We start from the raw sequence: 22,560 nt of genomic DNA, 5'->3' as shown, positions 1-22,560 counted from the left end.
GAAGACATAACGTGCTAAAAGTTTGTTGTGTTTTGTCTGCTTCCCTCCCAAGCTCCAATGGTGCTCTCGAATCCTCAAGCTTTGATACCAGTTGAAGTAGCGCCCGAGCGAAATCGTGTGTATGTGTGTGCAACAATGGAGAAGAGAGAAGAACAGGAGGCACAGGTTGTGGACTCCAAACACAATGGTGTTTAGGGTTATAAGTCCTTATTGTTTTCTGAGAATGAATGGTCAGTGTTAGTTACCAGTTAGTGTCCGACCACCCAACACTTAGGCATGGCACATTGAGCTTTACCACCCCAACAGGATTGTTACGTCTTGTGTCGACTACCGAGAAACCCTGATCTATTATCAACATTTCGGATTCCTTCATGAGTGTGCATCCTTGCATTGGCTTTATTGGTTTTCTCGGCGTGGCTTTCAGGTCTCCTTCCTTCCCAGGCTTCTACTTTGTAGACTTTGAGAAATTTTTTTCCTAGTTGTAGTTTTCTTACAATTGTGTTGACTTTTGATGAGATGCCCATCTCTAACCCATCCAAGAAGTTGGATGGTTCCAACTTTACAATTTGGAAAATGAAGATCGTGGTTATTCTTGTGGCAACCGAGTTGTAGGATTGGTTTGTGGAATGCTTATTATTCACTAGATCTAGTACTTCATCATGAGTTTTACAGAAGCAATGGTTGATACTTGGAACGAGACCAACTATAGGGTGTTTTCCTACCTCTGCATCAATTGTGCAGATTCAACGATTTCACTTCTTAATCCTTTCCAATTGTAGGGTGTTTTCCTATCTTTGCATCAAGTGTGTAGATTCATTGATTTCACTTCTTACATCCTTTCCATCAGCACATAAGGTTTGAAACTACCTTTGCAAATTGTATGAGGAGGTTACCCCCGATCGAATCCTTGCTCTTGATAAGACTCTATTCAATCTGCAATACTCATATTTTCCTTTCCTTAAGGCTCTTATTTCTTGTATACACCAGCTTCTAGACAAGATTTCATTTTGTGGGGCAGTGTGATCACTCCAGAAGACATGGCTACTCGACTTTCGGCCAAACTTCCCTTGTAGCACGAATCTCTTTACTAGTCCCTTATTTCCTATGCTCGTGCTATCACCTTGGAAGAATCTTCTACCTAGTTTGCAACAAATTTCTCAATATCTTCAAGATTGAGATTCCAGTGACCCTAATATGTGTGACACCGCTTTAGTAGCTCATGGTGGTGAAACCACTAGTCAGCAAGGACAACCCAACACTGTTACTTAAAAAAATAAACTTGTACCTATTGTGGAATACATAGACATCGAACAGCTAGATGTTATCAAAGACGACACGAACCTCAGTGAGATAAAGATGGTAATGTTTCATGTGGGACCGGAATAGATTCTCCCCCTTCTGCTCCCAATGTTTTGGTCAAGTTATCAGTTGTTGGTGTGTTTCCCTTTAGCCACTTCATTTGCCCCTTTGTCCTACTCCTATGTCAGTTCCTTTGGACTTGGAGTGTTGCCGATTTCTTTGCAACATTAGCAACCTTTCTCCTTTGTTCAATATGTTTTGTTTAAGTGGGGATACCACTTCTCTGCCTCTCTCAGTGTACTTCACCGTTGACGGATGGACTATTGTATGCTCATCTTTGGCACTTTCATTTCATCCTCTTTTGTGATTTGCTTCATCTTTGGCTAGCTTCCATGTTGACTTGATTAGCATGACCTCCACTACGGTCATCTTCCCTTGGTGCTCGACGGTTCATGGTTTCTTGGCTTGACGCTCATTTTGACTAGCCGAATTTGTTAAGACTCCGATATTTTCCTCCATAGTTCCTCAGCATTTGTTGTGGTGGGGGGAGGGGGGGGGGGGGGGGGGGGTTAGAACTTTATGTTCACCTTCCAAAAGCTTTTTTTTTTGGTGCATGGCTTCTCTCACATGCACTCAAGCCCTTGGTTATGGGTTGGCCACCTTTTATCCTCTAGTAGGGATTCTAGCCACAAATACAAAGTTTGCACCAAATATATTGTCCATTTTATATTTTATTCCTAGATTTGTGGATTTTCGATGGGTATTTTAAGAGGTTTTACCCGATCCAAAATTAACTCATTATATCAGTACAGCCTTAGTTCATTCATTCTCTGGTCATCTTGTGTGATTCTACCTTTGGAATTATTGAGTTATCTACTCTCTCTCTCTCTCTCTCTCTCTCTCTCTCTCTCTCTCTCTCTCTCATATTCTTGCTCATGTTCCCGCCTATTCCCGTGTTTATGTTTCTCAACACTCTAACAAGCTAGAGTGAACCAAAAACTCTAGGATTTGAGAGTAAACCAAAAACTTTGGATTTGGTGACTACGTCTACCTACACCCTAGTTTAAGGGGAGGCTCTTGAGTACACGAGGTTCTAGGAAAACCTTTTACCCATTATTGTAACGTAAACCTATAACCCAAGTACACCAAAAAATCATGGTTGAGAGCAAATCTAGAACTCTAGTATGATTTGTGATTCAAAGCCCAAGGAGGAATGTTGGGGATGGGCTTTGTCTCATACCTCTTACATAAACATCCTCTTACATGGAAACAAATATGTGTAATGCAAAACCATAATTTGTGCATGAGATGCCCCCTTAAGCATGTGTCCAACTATGTGTCAAGAAAATCTCTCTCTCTCTCTCTCTCTCTCTCTCTCTCTCTCTCTCTACATAAAAGACTCATTGTACATCTATTCTAATCAAGATATCTCTTTCACTATGAATGGCACTCTAGTATTTCCACCCTGATCAAGAGGTAGTGGTTTCTCATGAGGGTCTCATGTGAGAGCAAGATGCAATCAACTATGGCTAAAAGTATCCTAGGGTAAGTGATCCAAAATACTTGGTTTATTGTAATTTGTTAGAAATTAATGTCTCTTAGTGAGCTGCATTTGGGAAATACCGTTCATCACTTTGAAACTATGAGTAGAGATGGAACCACCTTCATAGAGTTGTGGTCGTAAAGTTATTCCAAGTGTCAACTTGTGTGTACAGATGTGGTTTTTGTTGTTCTCTAATTCTTGCAATAGGGTAGAGGAGCCAAGTTAAGGACATCAAGATTGAAATGCCTCAATCTCTAGCTATACTTCAAGATTTTGGGCGCCAAAAAGCATAGATCAATACTAGAATACCAACAATTTGCACGACAATGGAAGCAGTGCAACACAGAGGAATTGCGATGGCAATCTCTATTTCACCGTGTAAAAAAAGAGGGCCCCAATAGACGAAGACTGACATGCTCCAAAAGGACATGATCCTGCAAGGTTTGAAGCATTGGCCCAACAAATCCAATGTGCGCACATCATTTGCTCTATCAAAGTACTCACGCATCTTTGTTTATAGAATTGTCCCGCTTCTAGAGCCCGTCCTTTTATCGGGGCCTTTACCCTAGAGTCAAATGACACTCAATACACAAGTGCACAATAACATCGATCATCATGCACAACCACCTTGCACATTACCATATTCATGTCCGTAAACCATCGTACAATGCAGCCCATCTTAAGGGAGTCTTAGATGGAACAAGGGTCAGCAATAGCTCACAGATAGCTAATTTGAAACATCTAATTGACTCAAGGTCAGTGGTCAAAAGACTTTTTTAAAAAAACTTGCAAAACCTACACGGAAAATTTTAGAGGTAAATTGAATGCGTTCGAGAGCTTTTTTTTTACCCCAAATTTTTCTCAATACTCCACTCAATCTTGCACTCAACTCCATCCAACTACAAACGCAATGTTTCCAAGATTATACACAGTATCTCCCAGCGAATCTTTGTCGATTCTTTGCCGATTCCCAATAGTAAAAGATTAAACAAGATTGGGTTACTGGGGTGAACTAAGCTAAAAGAAAGTGTACTGAACAAGGATGGTAGCCTACTACTAGGTAGTATGCCACGGCAATAGGAATATGCGAGTGTGAGAGGTTGAGAGTAGGTCGTGAGAAAGTAGGAAAATGCCTTGCCATGGAACCTCTCCAAAAGCAAGATAGCTTCCATCACAACACCTCTTTCTAACCATCTTAAAGTCAGTTTAGTGTCGCTTTGTCACAAGGTAAAGAAGCCACTTTTTTTTTCTGAACTAATGATCTTTCTGAGTGTGAGAGGTTGAGAGAAAGTAGGAAAATGCCTTGCCATGACACCTCTCCAATAGCCAGATAGATGCCGTCACAACACCTCTTTCTAACCATAGATCCCCCACAATTCTCCAGCCTAAGTCGAACCTGATAAGAAGTACCACATTCTGATTTATACCGCACTCCGACATTGCAAGCCACATCTACCAGATGCATTGTAGATAAGTTGGTCTGTCATGTAAATCAGCAAACAGAAGTGAATCTATTATACTATCGAAGAGCCCAAATGCTTAAACTTGAGTGACATCTATAAACAATTATGCATAAAGAGCACTCGAGTACAAAGGGGTGCCCAAAATCAGACTAAATCGAAGTTTCACCTGTACTTGGTATCTTAAGAAACTACACAACCACCTCGAGTTCAATTGTTGGTGTTTTCAAAACATAGTCAATGATCACGTCCATCTAAGAACAATCCGGCAACCCTCCTTTGAGCTTAGACCGACAAACGAGTTGTGCTGCAAGAAACCCCGGAGCAAAGACAGCAACTTCCCTCACTATCACTGATTGGATTCATTTCTTTCAAGAGCTGCAGAGATCATGACAACCCAATTCATGTACACTCAGGCATGGTCCAACAAATCAAAAGAAAAAAAAAGGGCAGACGATGCAACGCCAACAAATACAAACCCTAGATACTCTCATAATGTAGCACAAAAAGCACGACAGATTCAGGTGAGGTCACGAGAAACAGAGGCAGACACACTTCCCTTTCAAGTTTACATGAAAAAGGACATGATTGAAAGAACACATTCAAGATGGAAGTTTTCATGTCAAAGCACTTGTGCTACTCTCTTATTTTTGTCCACCAAGTAGTTAACTGACTCCCACCTTTGAAACCACTGTTTTGACGAACAACAAGGCCATGCTATTCAGACTAGAAGTGGGCAACAAACTTCATGGTCTCACTCGATGCAATATTCCCAAATCACAGTCAATCTGTGTAAATCCCAAGAAAGAGTCCCAATTCACCATATGCTTACTTTTGATGTTAGGCACTCATCTGATGAGATGATCTTTTACAGGTTTATGGCAATCCTTAACATGCACCTCAATAACCCTTAAGCTCAGAATATTGGCCATGACCACACAGAACACCAAGTGCTTGGATGCCAAACACTCTCACATAATAAGAAGAAGTTAGAAACACTTCTCATTGCTAATCTTATTCCCACAGAAATGTTCACACACCCACAAGAATGTTCATTACTTTCACTTACTGTTGTATTGCAAGAGCTTCTCAATGAGGTCCACATGAGTCATAAGCATCCTCCTGCAGCAGTACCGAACTAAACCCAGAGCATCAAGTGCATCTCTGTCAACAAAAGAACAATCTCAAGCATTGCATTTTCAAAGTGTTGTATCTGAGAAAAGGTTCAGTCAGTACAAGAGTACAATAAAGGGACTTAAAAACAGGTCATGTGAAAAAGCTTCTGAATATATACCTTGAGGGAAAGAATCAATCAAAACAAGAATCAATGTTTGCAGCGGATGGGAATACCATGTATGATGGATGATCATGAGCGCACGCGCAGAGTTATAATAACGTCCTTTAGAGGCCAAAGTTGACCAATAGGAAAGATCAAATACATCCATGTTACATTGCACTCCGGGTATCAATGCCATGTAGACGTAAAAGTAAACAGTAAAAACATAAACAAAACTAAGTACTTCTTAGGGAACTCTTAGGACTGGGTTTCATAACAATTTGTTGAAGACAAGGGTGTGGCCATGTCATGTGCACATCTAACCATATGTGCATGAGGACAAGCTGTAACTCCTCCTACTAGGGTTGAAGACAACCTAGGAAGTGTACCAGCACCCTTGTGAGCCTGTACGCACGACCTGCATGCCCAAGCACTTCAGCGTAGTTGTATACCCTCGAATTGCACATGAGCACCACTAGTATCTGCAAGGTGTAGGCACTTGGGAGTGTTCCCACAGTCTAGTACTAGTACCTGCCTAGGTGTTAACTGCATACGAAGCACCTCTTATAAGTGAGTTAATAACTTATTTATAATTTACATTTTAGTCAACATAATAAAAGCCGTGGATAGTTCCTAGAGCCCTGCTCGACCCATCCTCTTTTACCTATATAGTGACCCTAGGTTCACCTCTCCAACCAAATCAGGACCCTACAATACAAGTACCCAGCAGCACTAAAGTTTTCCTCTCCATCCACCACCATCAGCGTTTTTCAGCCCATCACCAGCTTCAGCAGTAGAATCAGCCCAGCGTTTTCAGTTTTCAGCCCTAGCCTCGTTGTCAGTTTGCAGATCCAAGTCAAATCAGCCCAGCATTTTGCATTTTCAGCCCTTAGCCTCCTAGATCCAAGCACTTACAGCAAGATCCCATCAGTATCTCAGCATCTAGGGCCATTGTATCAGCATTTGTAATCTAAAGCAAATACCTCTCTAGCGATAGAGAGGGGGGCTTGGAACCCCATCCGATGTTAATTATTTCTCTCTATTACTCACACAGCCTTCTCACACTAGCATTCTCTTTTCTCTCTCTAGTCTATTGCACAACTCTCTCATGATATAAAAGGAACCTTGAGTACACATTGAGCACTCATCCTGAGTTATCACCATAAATCACTTCCGCTGCACATTACACAATATGGCTGTAGATTACCCCGATTTTTGAATAAGGTCACTGATGTCCCCTTTGGGTTTCAGGGATACTAATGGGTTGACCAGTATTCTACTGTATAACTTTATGACACGGAATTCTTGAAATTGAATATGATTGATTTGTACTCTCTCATTTGACTTGTTTGAGAAACTAAAAGAAGAAATGACTGCAACATTTCGGGCTCATAAATCTCTATAGACATGATCGCAATAAGGATTAGTTAATCGCGGATCAGTGAGGTCCGGACTGGATCTAGATGCGATTACTAAATACGTTGTTGGCAGTTATGGTCTGAGATTTGGAATGAATTTTTCCTGTGATTTGTCATGTGATGTCCTATGATGTCGAGTGATGTCTTGTGATGTGATTGTCGATTTGTACAAGTGCTAGATGTGTCGTGTCTAGTGCGTCGGTACTAACAGTCAGTGTCTACTAAGACAGTTTATGGCCTCTGTCTGTTTTGCATGCGTAATCCAGGGCGATTACAATTCTTTCAAGAGAGGAGTATGTCATAAACTGATGACGTGGCATGTCCAACTTATGGACCCTTGCCGAGGAACCTAGATGCCATTAATAAGAAGCGAAGAGCATGCTGACGTGGCTGTTGTACGGACTGCCGTAAAACGCGCTGGCTGCTAACGTGGCAAAACTGTACGGATTTCCGCGATTTCCATTGGCTGCTTTTGGCAACGCTAGCTTTTGGGAGACATGGTTTTTGAAGCTTAATGCTTTTGGGGCCTTGCTTTTAGCAACCCTTGTAAAACCTTTATAAGTGATTGAAGGGGGCTCACTTCTCAGAGCATCTCGACGTAGAATCTGAGAGTGAGCACCCGCGGGCCGGTTGTACTTTGCTCAAAGATTAATATAAAAAGAAATACCGAAAGGGACGCCAGTCTTTGGGGCCAATATCTCTTGGCACGAAACTACTACGGGCCATGTCGACTCTCTTTTGATTTGTGAATTGTTTTCAAGTGAATCTCTATTGTGCCGCGGTAGAATCTTGACTTGGGGTGTCCAAGTTTGTTACATGCACCATATTCCTAAAGACTCCCAATCAGAACAAACGGCTGGGAAGATTGCCGGTTGGAAGCTCTCATACTTTCTGGTGCTGGTGTCACGTGCACATCTAACCCTATGTGTACGTGGACAAGCTACTTCATGACAGGGGTTCAGTCAGCCTAGCTTAGAAAGTGTTCTGGCACTTTTGTGAGTCTGTTCGTAGACCGTGCATGCCCAGGCACTTAGAGTAGATGCATATCCTCTGGTTGAACACACCATGATCATCAACATTACCATCAGAATCCATTAGGAGCATTTTACAGTGCAGAAAATCTATTTTCCCTATTTTAGCCATTTTTTACTTAATATTTTTAAGTGACTTTTGTTGGGAAACTGGGTAGGGCAATTTACCCAAGCCACTATATAAGCAAACTAGCGCTAGCACTTTCTGACAAAAGAGGCAGCAAACCACAAGGAAAGTGCAACTTCTCAGCAAGGCCAGCCTGAAGACCTACCGTTTTCAAGCTACCAAGACTAGCCAACGTTTCCTCAACATTGCAGATCATCCAGCATTTTGCATTTGCAGATCCAACCTCGCAACAACAGGACAGCAGGAGCCCTAGCGTTTTTGCTGCAGACCTCAGAACAGGCCTAGCGTATTTGGACAGCATTTTCAGCCTAGCATTTTTGCAGATTTCCGGCGTCTACACCTTCTCTGCATCAGTGTTTTCAGATTTCAACGTATAGACTCCGCACCGCAGCCCCCAAACCTCGCAGATCTCACCTTCCCGCAGCAGATCCTCGCCGCACGGTCAGATCAGCCAGTGTTTGCAGATTCAGCCCGGAAAACGCAGATTTCAGCATCTGCGTTTTCAGCGTGTCGTCGTCACATCGTCGTAATCATCGACATAGAGTCAAAATTCAGCAAATAAAAGATTTGCAGATTTCAGCTATTGGCGTTTTCAGATTTCAGCCCGTCTCGTCGTCGTTCTCATCGTCGTCCACATCGTCGACAATTCCATTGCATTGTAGAGATTTGTGCAATCAATAGTAGACCGCTCTCCCCATAGAGAGTGGGGCCTTCAGAGGAGGGTTTGACAACGTTCTGGTGTCGTATTCTTCTCTCTCTATCTCTCAGTCTCAGCACCTTCATTCACAGTCTCAGCACCTTCATTCATAGTGTTAGCCACTTTGTTTGTGATCGCTTGCACTCTCTCACTAAAGGAACGGAAGGCTCTCCCTTCCGTAAGTAAAAGGAACCTTTGAGTACAATTCGGAGCACTCATCTTGAGCAAAGTTCAACATTCACTTCCGCTGCACCTTACATTGGTATCAGAGCTTTGGCAGTGTTCTGTATCACTCAAGGAAAGAACCACAAGAATTTTTTTGCTTGTTGCGGTCACATGTAACCCAAGTCCACTTGGGCGTGTCGATTACTAATCGTATTTTTGAAGAGTGACAGGAAACCCAAGAAAGAAGGGCTTGTCTAGCCTCTCCTTGTTTCTCTTTTCACTCATTGAGAGCGGACCGTGCACTTAGCGGCCGGCCAATTGACGTGAGGTAGGAAAAAGCAACCTTGGTGTGAGCGCAAGGCCGCCAAGGGGTGCACCCGCGGGAAAGAGAAGAGCTCGGGTAAGAGAAGATCCTTCTCTAACACAGATTGCAAGCAAAAGAAGAACCTCAAGACTCCAGAACCCCAAGAACCTCCAGACTCAAGAACCCAAGAACCTAAGACCCACAGGAACCCAAGTTTCTCGTGAACTTAAGAACCCAAGACTTCAGTGTATGGTCATCACCCAAGGCGGAATAGATACTTCGCATGGAGGTGATGAGCATGGCAGTGGCAAAGAAGAATTTTCCCCACCAGGAGGTTTTTTTGACCCTCCCTCTTCCCCATCTACGCCAAGGATTGCACCAAATCCTATGGAGGCTTTGGTCAAGTCGATGATGGACATGATGTTACATTAAGAAGCGCAACGCGTTACCTTGGAGCGTGAGCGCCAAGAAAGACAAGCATCCTTGGATCGCGAGTGTGAACAAGCACGCGTAGCAGCCGAGGAACGAAAAGAAAGAAAAGCAGAAAGAAAGGCAGCTATTGAGCGTGAGCGTGAGCAAGTGCGCTTGGCGGCCGAAGAAAGAAAGGCAGCTATTGAGCGTGAGCGTGAGCAAGCGTGCTTGGCGGCCGAAGCAAGAAAGGAGGCGGCCGAAGAGAGACAAGCGGCCTTGGAGTCAGAGCGTGAGGCGCATGCAAGAGTTGGTCCAACAAGTACTCACCTCGAAGTCCGAGCCGGTCAAAGAAGTTGGTAGTTCATCAAGTAGCACAAGCAGAGATTCAGACTCCAACAACCCCCTCACAGAGAAGATCACGTTCAGTAAGTATGATGGTAAGATGGATGCTAGTGTTATTCATTCTTGTTTGCATCAATTTAATGCTTACTTTGCGACAACTCAGAAGACAAGAAATATCAAGGTTTTGACGGAAGCTATGTACCTTGCCGGTGATGCCATTAATTGGTACCACGCATGGCAAGAGGCACAGTTGACCGTGCACCTAGAGGAAGCCGAGGAAGGCGCGCCCCTTTCTTTCAATTGAGCCGACTTCCAAGACAAGCTCAAGGCGCGGTTTATGCCTCCACAATACCTAGCGCAATTGAAAGAAGATTGGTGCAATCTCAAGCAGAATGGTATGCCAGTCATGTCTTTTTCTAACCGTGTTTTGCAGCTTGGCACCCAATTTCGCAAATCTGATGATAAGCGCAAAGAGGCTTTCATTTCGGGATTGGACGAATATATCAAGTTTGATGTAGGAGTCTTCGACCCCGCAGATCTCAACAAGGCAGTAGCAATTGCTCTCTCCCAAGAGATTGTTAGGTGTAGCGGAATGAATGTTGTATTTTCTCAAGATTAGTGATCTTTATTGCTCAAGGTTCCTTTTAGTTCTTTAGGGAAAGAGAGAGCTTTCCGTCTTGTAGAGTGTTGTGGTCACGAACAAAGCGAGTGGATGTTGTGCATGCAAGTGAATGAGACTGAGAGAAGGAGAGAGAAGAGATACGACACCCGAGAGGTTGTAAAACCCTCCTCCGAAGGCCCCACTCTCGTCGGCGAGAGTGGTCTACTTGATTGCACAAAGGTGTACAATGCGTATGCAATGGGCTATGCAACTTGGTCTATGCCGATGACGACGACGGTGACGACGACGACGATGACGATGACGATGACGACGACGACGACGACGATGGCTGAAATCTGAGATCTTCTAATCGCTGAATTTCGGGACTGTTTCGGTGGCTGAAAATGACTGTTTTGGCTGCGTTTTCTTGGCTGAAAAATGAGGTTTCTTAGGGCTGAAAACTGATGGTCTTTACAGGCTGAATCTGCTACACTTTAGGTGAATAATGCCGGTCTTAATTTGCTGCTGAAATCCAAAAACGCCAGGGGCTGAAATTGGTCCTTTTGTCGCCGGGTTCTGCAAATGCAAAAACGCTAGGCTGATCTGCTGTGTCGTGATGACGCCGGGGCTGATCTGATGCAAAAACGCTAGGTCTTCTGTGGAGAAAACGCCAGAGTAGTCGCGGGGGTTGGTCTTGCTGAGAAGTTGCCTGTTGAGCAAGGTGCTCCTGTTGCCTCTTCTGCCAGAAAGTGCTAACTTGGATTTGCTTATATATTAACTTAGTAAAATTGCCCTACCTACTTTTGTTGAAAAGTCACTTAAAAATAATAAGTGAAAATCCCAATAAATAGGAAAATAGGCTAAATGCACTGGAAAATTCCCCTAACTGATGTTAATGGATTCTGATGGGAATTCCGATGATCATGCTGTATGCAACCGGAGGATATGCATCTATGCTAAGTAATTGGGCATGCACGGTCTACGAATAGACTCACAAAAGTGCCGGATCACTGCTAATCTAACTTGATCGGACTGACTGAACCCTGCTGTGGTGTAGCTTGTCCACGGACACATAGGGTTGGGATGTGTCACGTGACATCCCCTCCTTTTCAAAGTGAGGTACTGGTACCGAACTGTATGGCGTCGAGGGAGATCGCCAACAGGATCCGCAATCCTGGAAGGGACTCTTTGCTGGCCCACTCTGCTGTGTGGGTCGAGCGGTACTTGAACTTCATAAAGGTCTCCAAGGCTTGCTTCTTTGGGCTGCACCGAAAGCGACACAAAGTCTTCTGAATCTCCTTTCTTGCTTCAACTTCGTCTAGAGTCTTGCTTCTTCTGTCTTCAAGAATCTCCATGGCTGAAAATTCCTGAAACAATCTCCAACACAAAACCATGAACATACTCATTCTATGTAAAGTGAAGGAAAAAAATCTTGTCTTCTCTAAAGATTGTGCATGCAATGTCGATGAACATAGAGACGGAGTGACAACCCGTTCATCAAACACATGCAAACAATGCGTTCGAATCTTTTCTGTTTGATCGAAATCGATCAACTGTGGCAAATCCCAAAGGAAATACCCATGCTTGGTACTCATACAATCATGTGCTCGTTCAGAAACTGTGTCATGCCAAGGAAGAGACAGGGAATGTGACTTCCTTACATACAAAATTTTCAACTTTTTATGAACAATTCGCATACATTCGTGCTCATCCATGAGAGAAACGTGCTCAACATACAATATGTCATGCCTAGGAAAAGGGATCACATAACGATGCTGACTAAAATACTAGAAAAAGTCACGAATGAAACACTCGAACAATGCCTGCGTATCAATCATGCGAACACATAATACTTCATGTGAGGGTTCTTTGGACCAAGGCTCGAGAGCCAAGATCGGTTCGTCCTGAATGATCGAATCGTCCTGTGGGGGTTCTTTAGACCTCGACTCGAAAGCCAAGATCGGATCTTCGTGATTGATAGAATCTGTGAGGTTAGTTTCGCTAGGAAAAGCATCCACTAACACATCATCCTTGTGAACAATCACATCATCTTCATGCAACTCATCATGCTTGTGAGAAATCACATCTTGATCATGCAAATCATCATGCTTGTCATTGTCATCCAAATCATTATGCAAATCATTGGCATCCAAATCATCATGCTTATCATTGTCCTTCAAATCATCATGCTTAGCAATATCATTCAATTCATCATGCAAGTCATGGTCAATCAAATCATCATCATGCTTCACACAATCATGCAAATCCTGTGTGTCATGCTTGGGAGAAGAAGAGACTGAGAGAGTCTCCTTTTCCCGATCCTGTCGCATCTGTGCTTGCATTTGAGAAAAGAGTCGCAACATCTCTTTCCGTATTGCTTTGTTCTCGCGATCAAATCTTGCTTGACTTTCTTTGTTCTCTCGATCAAATTCTGCTTGACTTGCTTTGTTCTCTCGATCTATGGCTGCCCTTCATTCTTGGTACTTGCGCTCTATGGCTGCCATGTCTTCTTCGTAGGCTTTTCTTTCTGCTTCTCTTTCTTGGTCTAACTCCTCCATAGCAGTTAGTGCAATCTTTGTCGTAGATGGCGAAGGGTCGGAAAAACCTCCTGGTGGGGAAAATTCTTCTTCGCCTCTCTCATGCTCATCACTTCCAAGCGAAGTATCCAATCTGCTTCGAGTGATGATCATTCTACAATCGTGGGTTCTTGTGGGTTCTTGTGTTCTTAAGTCCACGAGGGACTTGGGTTCTTGTGGGTCTTGGGTTCTTAAGTTCACGAGGAACTTGGGTTCTTGGGGGTCTTGAGGTTCTTGACTCGTGAGAATCTTGGGTTCTTGAGGTTCTAGAGGTTTTCTTTCGCTTGCAAATCGCGTTGGAGAAGGATCTTCTCTTCACCCGAGTTCTACTCCTTTCCGCGGGCGCACCCCTTGGCGGTCTTGCGCTCACACCAAGGTTGCTTTCTCCCACCTCACGTCGATTGGCTGGCCGCTAAGTGCACGGTCCGCTCTCAATGAGTGAAAAGAGATAAAAGGGGAGGCTGGACAAGCCCTTCTTTCTTGGGATTCCTGTCACTCTTCAACAAAACACGATTAGGAATCGCCACGCCCAAGTAAACTTGGGTTCATGCGATCGCAACAAGCAAAAAAAATTCTTGTGGTTCTTGTGGTTCTTTCCTTGAGTAATGCAGAACACTTCCAAAGCTCTATTACCAATGTTAGGTGCAGCGGAATGAGTGTTGTATTTTCTCAAGATTAGTGATCTTTATTGCTCAAGGTTCCTTTTAGTTCTTTAGGGAAAGAGAGAGCTTTCCGTCTTGTAGAGTGTTGTGGTCCCGAACAAAGCGAGGAGATGTTGTGCATGCAAGTGAATGAGACTGAGAGAAGGAGAGAGAAGAGATACGACACCCGAGAGGTTGTAAAACCCTCCTCCGAAGGCCCCACTCTCGTCGGCGAGTGTGGTCTACTTGATTGCACAAAGGTGTACAATGCGTATGCAATGGGCTATGCAACGTGGTCTATGCCAATGATGACGACGGTGACGACGACGACGACGACGATGGCTGAAATCTGAGATCTTCTAATCGCTGAATTTCGGGACTGTTTCGGTGGCTGAAAATGACTGTTTTGGCTGCGTTTTCTTGGCTGAAAAATGAGGTTTCTTAGGGCTGAAAACTGATGGTCTTTACGGGCTGAATCTGCTACACTTTAGGTGAATAATGCCGGTCTTAATTTGCTGCTGAAATCCAAAAACGCCAGGGGCTGAAATTGGTCCTTCTGTCGCCGGGTTCTGCAAATGCAAAAACGCTAGGCTGATCTGCTGTGTCGTGATGACGCCGGGGCTGATTTGATGCAAAAACGCTAGGTCTTCTGTGGAGAAAACGCCAGAGTAGTCGCGGGGGTTGGTCTTGCTGAGAAGTTGCCTGTTGAGCAAGGTGCTCCTGCTGCCTCTTCTGCCAGAAAGTGCTAACTTGGGTTTGCTTATATATTAACTTAGTAAAATTGCCCTACCTACTTTTGTTGAAAAGTCACTTAAAAATAATAAGTGAAAATCCCAATAAATAGGAAAATAGGCTAAATGCACTGGAAAATTCCCCTAACTGATGTTAATGGATTCTGATGGGAATTTCGATGATCATGCTGTATGCAACCGGAGGATATGCATCTATGCTAAGTGATTGGGCATGCACGGTCTACGAATAGACTCACAAAAGTGCCAGATCACTGCTAATCTAACTTGATCGGATTGACTGACCCCTGCTGTGGTGTAGCTTGTCCACGGACACATAGGGTTGGGATGTGTCACGTGACAGAGATGAAGCACAACAAGGGAAAGCCTAAGGAGAACAAGACTTCACAAAGTACCTCTCAGACTTCGTAGAACCCTCGGAACGGTAAGAACGGTAAGAATGGTAAGAATCGTAACTCTTCTAACCAATCTTCCTCTAGTCTCTCAGAAAAGAACTCTCCAAATGAATCTAAGGATAAAGCTAACACAATTGCTAAACCTAAGCTCCTCACTCCACATGAAAAGGTAGAACAACGAATTTTAGGAGGATACATCACGTCGGAAGAACAAAGAATCTATTCTAGGGAAGGTCGTTGTTATCATTGTCACATCAAGGGTCACATAAAACGAACATGTCCTAAGCTTGACTCTAATGAATCTGAAGAACCCACAGCACCCACTTCCTCTGTCAATGCAATAAATGAGAACACGAGTGACCCAAGTTTCTCATGATCCTCCCATTGATGAGTCTCTCATTAAGTGTTATGGTCATGTGAAGGGTCAGCGTTTTGTCATATTGTTTGACCCAGGTAGTATGCATGATGTGATTAGTGACTCTCTTATTGAAAGAGCCCACTTGGAGGTTAGCAAGACATCTCCTTTCGAGGTGTCGGGCTTTGCTCCCGGTATGGACTCTCTCATCACGCAAGAGTGCCTTGATGTGTTGTTTACAGTTCAACAAGCTGCTTTCCGTAGAAAATTTGTCGTGTCTCCTCTTTTAGGATGTGATATGCTTTTAGGCATCCGATGGTTTCGTCAGCATAACCCTCTCATTGATTGGGCAGCTAATACGTTCACTTTCAATGCTAAAAGTGACTCTCCCATTGTCATTCGTGGCGAGCAACTTGTTCATTCTTCATCTCTCATTTCTAATGTGCAGGCGAAGATTGAAAAGAATCAGGAGAAGGAGACTCTCTCAGTCTCTTCTTTTCCAAAGCACAACACACATGATTTGCATGATAATGGTAAGCATGATAATTTGCATGATCAAGATGTGATTATTCACGAGCACGATGATTTGCAGGATAATGATGTGATTGTTCACAAAGATAATGGTTTAGTTGATACTTTGTCTAGTGAAGCTAACCTCATTGCAGATTCGATCAATCACGAAAAACCGATCTTGGCTCTCGAGTCGAGGTCCAAAGAACCCCCACAGGAAGTATTCTGTGTTCGAATAATTAGTCATCACGCATTGTTCGAGTGTTTCATTCGAGATGCTTTCTTGTATTTTAGTCACCGTCTTTATGTGATCCCTTTTCATAGGCATGACATATTGTACGATGAACACGATTCACTCATGAATGAGCACAGATGTATGCGGGTTACTCATGAAAAAATGAAATGTTTGCATTCAAGGAATTGACATTCCATGTCTCTTCCTTGGCCTGACACAGTATCAAGAAGGATTGAGCATCAAGCATAAGCATTTCCATTGTAATTTGCCACGGTTGATAGATTTAGATCACAAAGACAAGTTTCGATTCCACTGTTTGCGTGTGTTTGATGAACGGTTTGGCACTCTGTCTATATGTTCATCTACATTGCATGCACAATCGTTAAAGAAGACCATAATTTCTCTAGTCACTTTACATGGAATGGGTATGTTCATGTTTTGCGTTGGAAGTGGTTTCAAGAATTTTCGTCCTCGGAGATTCTTGAAAAAGGTAGACGCATGACTATAGACAAAGTTGAAGCATTGAAGCAACCTCAAAATGACTGTCGCTTTCGGCGCGGCCCAAAGAAGCAAGCGTTGCAGACCTTTATGAAGTTCAAGTAATGCATGACCCACGCATCAGAGTGGGCCGGCGAAGAGTCCTTTCCAGGATTCAGTCAGACTCCGCTTAGGAAGTGTTCTGGCACTTTTGTGAGTCTATTCGCAGACCATGCATGCCCAAGCACTTAGAGTATATGCATATCCTCTGGTTCGTAGTATATGCATTGAAGAGTTGGAGTATCCCGCCAGAACGGGGGCTAGGGGGCGGAGCTACTTCATGACAGGGGTTCAGTCAGCCTAGCTTAGGAAGTGTTCTGGCACTTTTGTGAGTCTGTTCGCAGACCATGCATGCCCAAGCACTTAGAGTATATGCATATCCTCTGGTTGCGCACAGCATGATCATGAGCATTACCATCAGGAGCATTTTACAGTGCAGAAAACCTATTTTCCCTATTTTAGCCCTTTTTCACTTAATATTTTTAAGTGACTTTTGTTGGGAAACTGGGTAGGGCAATTTACCCAAGCCACTATATAAGCAAACTAGCGCTAGCACTTTCTGGCAAAAGAAGCAGCAGACCATAGGGAAAGTGCAACTTCTCAACAAGACAAGCCTGAAGACCTACCGTTTTCAAGCTACCAAGACCAGCCAACATGTCCTCAGCATTGCAGATCATCCAGCGTTTTGCATTTGCAGATCCAACCTGGCAACAGTTGGACAGCAGGAGCCCTAGCGTTTTTGCTGCAGACCTCAGAACAAGCCTACCGATTTTGGACAGCATTTTCAGCCTAGCAATTTTGCAGATTTCTGGCATCTTCACCTTCTCTGCATCAGCGTATAGACTCCACACTGCAACCCCCAAACCTTGCAGATCTCACCTTCCCGCAGCAAATCCTCGCCGCACGGTCAGATCAGCCAGCATTTGCAGATTTAGCCCGGAAAACGCAGATTTCAGCATCTGCATTTTCAGCGTGTCATCATCACATCGTTGTCATCACCGTCATCTCCGACATAGAGTCAGAAGTCAGTAGATAAAGATTTGTAGATTTCAGCCATTAGCATTTTCAGATTTCAGCCCGTCTCGTCGTCGACATCGTCGGCAAGTCCATTGCATTGTAGAGATTTGTGCAATCAATAGTAGACCGCTCTCCCCATAGAGAGTGGGGCCTTGCAGAGGAGGGTTTGAAAACATTCTGGTGTCGTATTCTTCTCTCTCTATCTCTCAGTTTCAGCACCTTCATTCACAGTGTTTGCCACTTTGTTTGTGATCACTTGCACTCTCTCACTAAAGGAATGGAAGGCTCTCCCTTCCGTAAGTAAAAGAACCCTTGAGTACAGTTCGGAGCACTCATCTTGAGCAAAGTTCAACATTCACTTCCGCTGCACCTTACAGTCGGAGGAGGAGGTACCACCTAGGAACTAGAGGGGGTATCATGTAATTCAAAGACTGTTGAAAACTTTGCAACATCGGAAGATTTTGTTGAGGATGCCTCAAAATAATGTCACGAAGCTCGTCGAGAAAACACAGATCTTGATGATGCCGATGATGGACAACAATGGGAGCACTCAATGTTGGCAAGGGAATGGCCGAGGAGAGGCTCAGTAGGTTGCCAACGTATTGGACCCCAAGGGGGAGATCGCGAAGGCAGATCCAAGCCGTTTTCGACGACGAAAAGGGGCTGAAATCTGAAAACACTCGCTGCTTTGCTGAATACTACAAGCGATTAGCGGAATTCTGCAAAAACGCTAAGGCTGAAAACTGATCTGAAAACACTAGTGCTGATCTGGAGCAAAATGCCAAACTCGTATGCAAGTTGCAAAACGCAAGGGCTGATCTAGTCACTCTATGCTCTAATGCCAAAACGTTGGGTTGGATGCTCCCTTTATAGGCCCAATTGGCTAGTTATAAACTCCTTTAGGTTGAGGTAGGGCAAATTGTCCACCAACGCAACAAATTAAATCATTAAATGATTTAATTTATAAGTTTTTGACCAGGGCTAAGTTTCAGGTGAACTTGTTGCACATCTGCCCACCCGGGAATCTGATCAACGTGGGGAATGGCTCGGTGGATTCCTCTAACCAAAAACTACATGCACGTCATGCCAGATGCCCACCGTAATGTAACAACGTTTGTCAAAACACTTGTACAATCCATTTATGCAAGAGGGTTCCAAAACTGGAAAATTGCCTCTAGAAGTCAATGAAGCATGTCCACATGCACATGGCGGATCAAGAAAAGGAGGGCTTTGACCCTCTGTATTTAATAACCAAGTTACAAGCCCATAGGCATCACACGAACTCTGTAGGCATAACAAAATAAACGATTCTTTGAGATATGCCATTGAAATATTCTGTGAGCAATGAATATTCCTTTAGCATCTTCAATATGTAGTCAGGATGGCATATAATATGGAATTTGGCATATTCCACTAAATAAGGGTGTTTCCCACATGGGACATGCACACCTCTTTCAACATCTGCATCAAGCGACCCCCTACTCAAGGAGCCCCCTTGCTTCTGTTTAAACCTTAGTTTTGGATCAAACAATTCAGCCACTTACGAAGAGAGAGAATCAACGGATGAGGAGAGAGACCAGCACTTGAGCACAACTCTGAGCAATGGCCGCATAACTTCTATAACCACCACGGGCGCCTACTTGGGAGCCAATACTCTCCGGAGGGATACTCCAACTCTTCAATGTCAAGGCCAAAAATGTTGGAGTGTGAAGTCTCCACTTCTTTCTCGTTACAGACAATGAGCGCGGACATCGTCTCTCTTTGTGCTAGTTTCTTCAGATAAACACAGACAACACTTCTTCCGCGTTGACTCAAGTACAGTGTGAAGTCTCTTTCTATTCATCTGAAGTTATTTTCCAATCGTATTATTGTTTTTCCCGTCACCACATGGCGCCGGCCAATTATACTGATATCAAAGTTCAACCTTTCTTGTATTATCCCAAGAGAAACGATCATCTACAATGGAGGCTAATCCTAATCTGCCTATGACAAAGAAAACCAATGGAACTCCTTAAAATCCTCTCAATTCCGAGGTTTCACAACAACCTCTATGGATCGAGACTATCTAATGGAATTGGTACAAGAACTCCATCTCGCTCTCGCTTATCAAGAGTATGCACCATATGTTGAATGCAAGGATTCCAAAGTCTTTAGAATGTATTTGAATGTATCTTACTATGACAAGTGAATCACTCTCAACCACAAAATTCTACTACGGCTACTCTTCCGCTTATCCCACCTATTCCATCTACTCCATCAATTATCATTGGACCATTGACTACTCACATGCCTTATTACACAGTTCAAGACCCAAAACTTTCTTTCCCCACCAGTGCCTTTTCATATTGCTCTTCCCCCAAAATCTTCATTGATAAGAGGTGTGTTCCGCACTATGGCGAATGAAAATCCTACTTTGCAAATCATTACAAATCGATGGCTACATCTTTACCACCACCACCTCCACAACCGCCCATCCCAACTTCCAATCCCATGACAATTCACAAGACCTTATCCTACGTATTTGGGCCATTTCCTCTATTTTTCTCCTTCTATGATGCATGGTCTTGAAGCATTCAAAGATAGTGGATCTTTTGTTAGACTCGACCCTTTCTTAGGTGTTGAAAATCAACCTAAAGCCTTACAATTTCTTGAACAGTATGACGTTTTCAACAATGGTGAATCCAAGCTTGCCAGAGTTGTCCAATTCCTCAAGAATAATGCTTTCCAATAAGACCCAATGCACCCAAGACATGGCAACAATTCAAGACAACGTTTGCAAAGAATTATCTCACCACTACATTGAACTCGACATCCTTTGCATATGGAACCAATTGACTATGTACCGAAAGTATACCTTGGATTGCTATAATCAGAAGTTTTGAGGTGCTCGCCTGTCGACTTCCATTTTCAAAGACTGTATCTTGGCAGACCAAGACAAGAAATACAATCGTGGGGGTACCTTCTCCTCTTCGAGATATTGTGTGAAGATTCATGTTACTTCCATGCAAGAGCTTATGGGCCACACAGCTATTGATTATCGCATGATAGAACGCAAACATTGTTTTGCTTCCGAGAAACGTATCACCACCTCTCAACCCTCCACTACTAGATCATCCACAAATATACCATCTAAACCTAAACGAACCAATTGGCAAGCCTTTAAGAACTTCAATTTTGCTCTCATGCAACACAATTTCTGAGAAAGAACAATCATTGCTACCATTGCTTCCAAGCTGGACATAACTTTTCATGCTCGCCCTCTCTTACGACATGTAATTTGTCAAATCTACGAACTAAAAACCGTACCAAACCATCAGTGAGCTGGTTATGGATATGACTAGTACCATTTCCATGAAGAATCTCGAGAACTTTGCAAATCTTGGGGATAAGTAAAGGGAGGAAAAACTTTGACTTTTTGTGACCTCGGAGCCTCAAAAAATTTCCCCTCAAACTTCCGAACAACTTGGAATTGACTATGCTCATCTTGGCGATTCTATCCAAGAAGAATTAGCCATGGGTGGCATGACCCCAGCATCACATCACCATAGATTGGCTCCCTTTATATTAATGTTATTTTGGCATAGTCTGCTTCCACATCATGAAGTTGCCTCATTCCGATGTTCTTTTGGAAATGCCATGGTTTTGTAATAATTCTGTTGATTTGTTTTTCTCGGAAGAAAGTTATCACTTTGCCACTCAGAGGCCAGACCGTTATTCTAGATGTGAGGTTGAAGGAGGATATCCCTTGCGCCGACTAGATGTTGAAGCTAGTACAAGCACGTGTAGCTCATGAATCAAGCTGGTTTCCCAAACAGGGATCTCTGAAGGTCACCCAACCATCGGAGCTTTATACACATGGACTTATGGGGGCCTATGCAGTCCGCTTGACTTGGAGGGAGTGAGTAATACTCGCTTGTTGCAGCTTTCGCAGATAACCTTTTTTCGCAAAAACAAGCTACCCAAATCTCACATGATTCCAAGTCTGCAATCTACATTAAACCCTTCCATTGACCAACCCATGATGCTCAAAGATAATGAGCCATGAAATCAACCCATTTTACCTCCAAAAAACTCATCAGCACGGGGTGAAAGAAAAGTACATACCCCTCTGTGTAATCAGCCTGCAGGAGGTCCAGATAAGTGTCCCACTTGTTTCCAATCACCTGCGATGAAGATAAGAGTATCATGTAGAGGCACCTTTCCGCAAGAGAGTGATAGAGCTGCCAAAGAGAAGAGAAGGGCACCTTTCCGCAAGTGAAGCAGCGCACCGGAATGATCATGGCTGCTTGTCTCGACTTCTCAGTATGAACTCTCTTGCCCTCCGCACTATTTAGCTTGATTATGTAATAACGATTTGAAGAATGCAGCAAAGCTAGCTATGACATGTGGCGAGAATTAAGTGGATCTTAAAATAGGAAAGTTGGTAAAATAAAACTAGAGTGCTTTGTTAAACGCATTTGTATCCGAAAGTTAAGAGAAAACAAGAGAAAATGAGAGAGAGAGAGAGAGAGAGAGAGAGAGAGAGTGAGTTTGTGCTTTGTTTTCCACAAATCTTATTACCTTGAGTTGACATAATCCTATTTTGACAGCTCATGATTTTCATGTCCCAATGTTGATATGTCTAAATATGTTTTTACCTTTTAGATTGTATTAATTTTTTTATTCAATCTCACTCTATTGTCTGCATTCTTGTCATTTGTGTGGGTATGGTTGTGTCATTTGAAGATTCAACAAGAGACTTTGTCGAAAGAGAAGCCTTCACCTCACTTGCTAATCTGAAATGTCTCTCATGGGCAAGAGGTCAGACAATATTCATCTTGATGGTGATACACCATTCACATAAATCTTATAGTATCATTTTCCCATACTTT

General features: G+C 43.3%; 1 protein-coding gene across 1 annotated transcript; it reads right to left on the bottom strand.

Moving 5' to 3' along the window:
• Positions 1-3,736: 3,736 nt before the first annotated feature.
• LOC147429923 (uncharacterized) lies at positions 3,737-22,068 on the bottom strand. The gene is made up of 7 exons (XM_086496112.1): positions 21,934-22,068; positions 21,794-21,852; positions 5,372-5,466; positions 4,656-4,680; positions 4,472-4,493; positions 4,192-4,322; positions 3,737-4,022 (listed from the first exon to the last, which is right to left on the bottom strand). The coding sequence occupies exons 1-7, from the start codon at positions 21,967-21,969 to the stop codon at positions 3,899-3,901; spliced, it is 492 nt and encodes a 163-aa protein (XP_086352238.1). The 5' UTR covers positions 21,970-22,068; the 3' UTR covers positions 3,737-3,898.
• Positions 22,069-22,560: the final 492 nt, after the last annotated feature.

This window comes from Adiantum capillus-veneris, chromosome 22 (genome assembly GCF_014529385.1).
Source record: "Adiantum capillus-veneris isolate H3 chromosome 22, ASM1452938v2, whole genome shotgun sequence".
NCBI lineage: Eukaryota > Viridiplantae > Streptophyta > Polypodiopsida > Polypodiales > Pteridaceae > Adiantum > Adiantum capillus-veneris.
The sequence above is the reverse complement of the archived record's forward strand: the minus strand, read 5'-3'. Positions and strand labels throughout refer to the sequence as shown.

Excerpts from the sequence above, each read along its gene's own strand:
- LOC147429923 (XM_086496112.1), bottom strand. The coding sequence starts at position 21,969 with ATGATCATTCCGGTGCGCTGCTTCACTTGCGGAAAG. Across the intron at positions 4,494-4,655 it reads GAAAGAAATGAATCCAATCA|TTTCTTAAGATACCAAGTAC; the intron begins GTGATAGTGAGG and ends GTGGTTGTGTAG. Across the intron at positions 4,323-4,471 it reads TCTTAAGATACCAAGTACAG|ACCAACTTATCTACAATGCA; the intron begins GTGAAACTTCGA and ends TTTACATGACAG.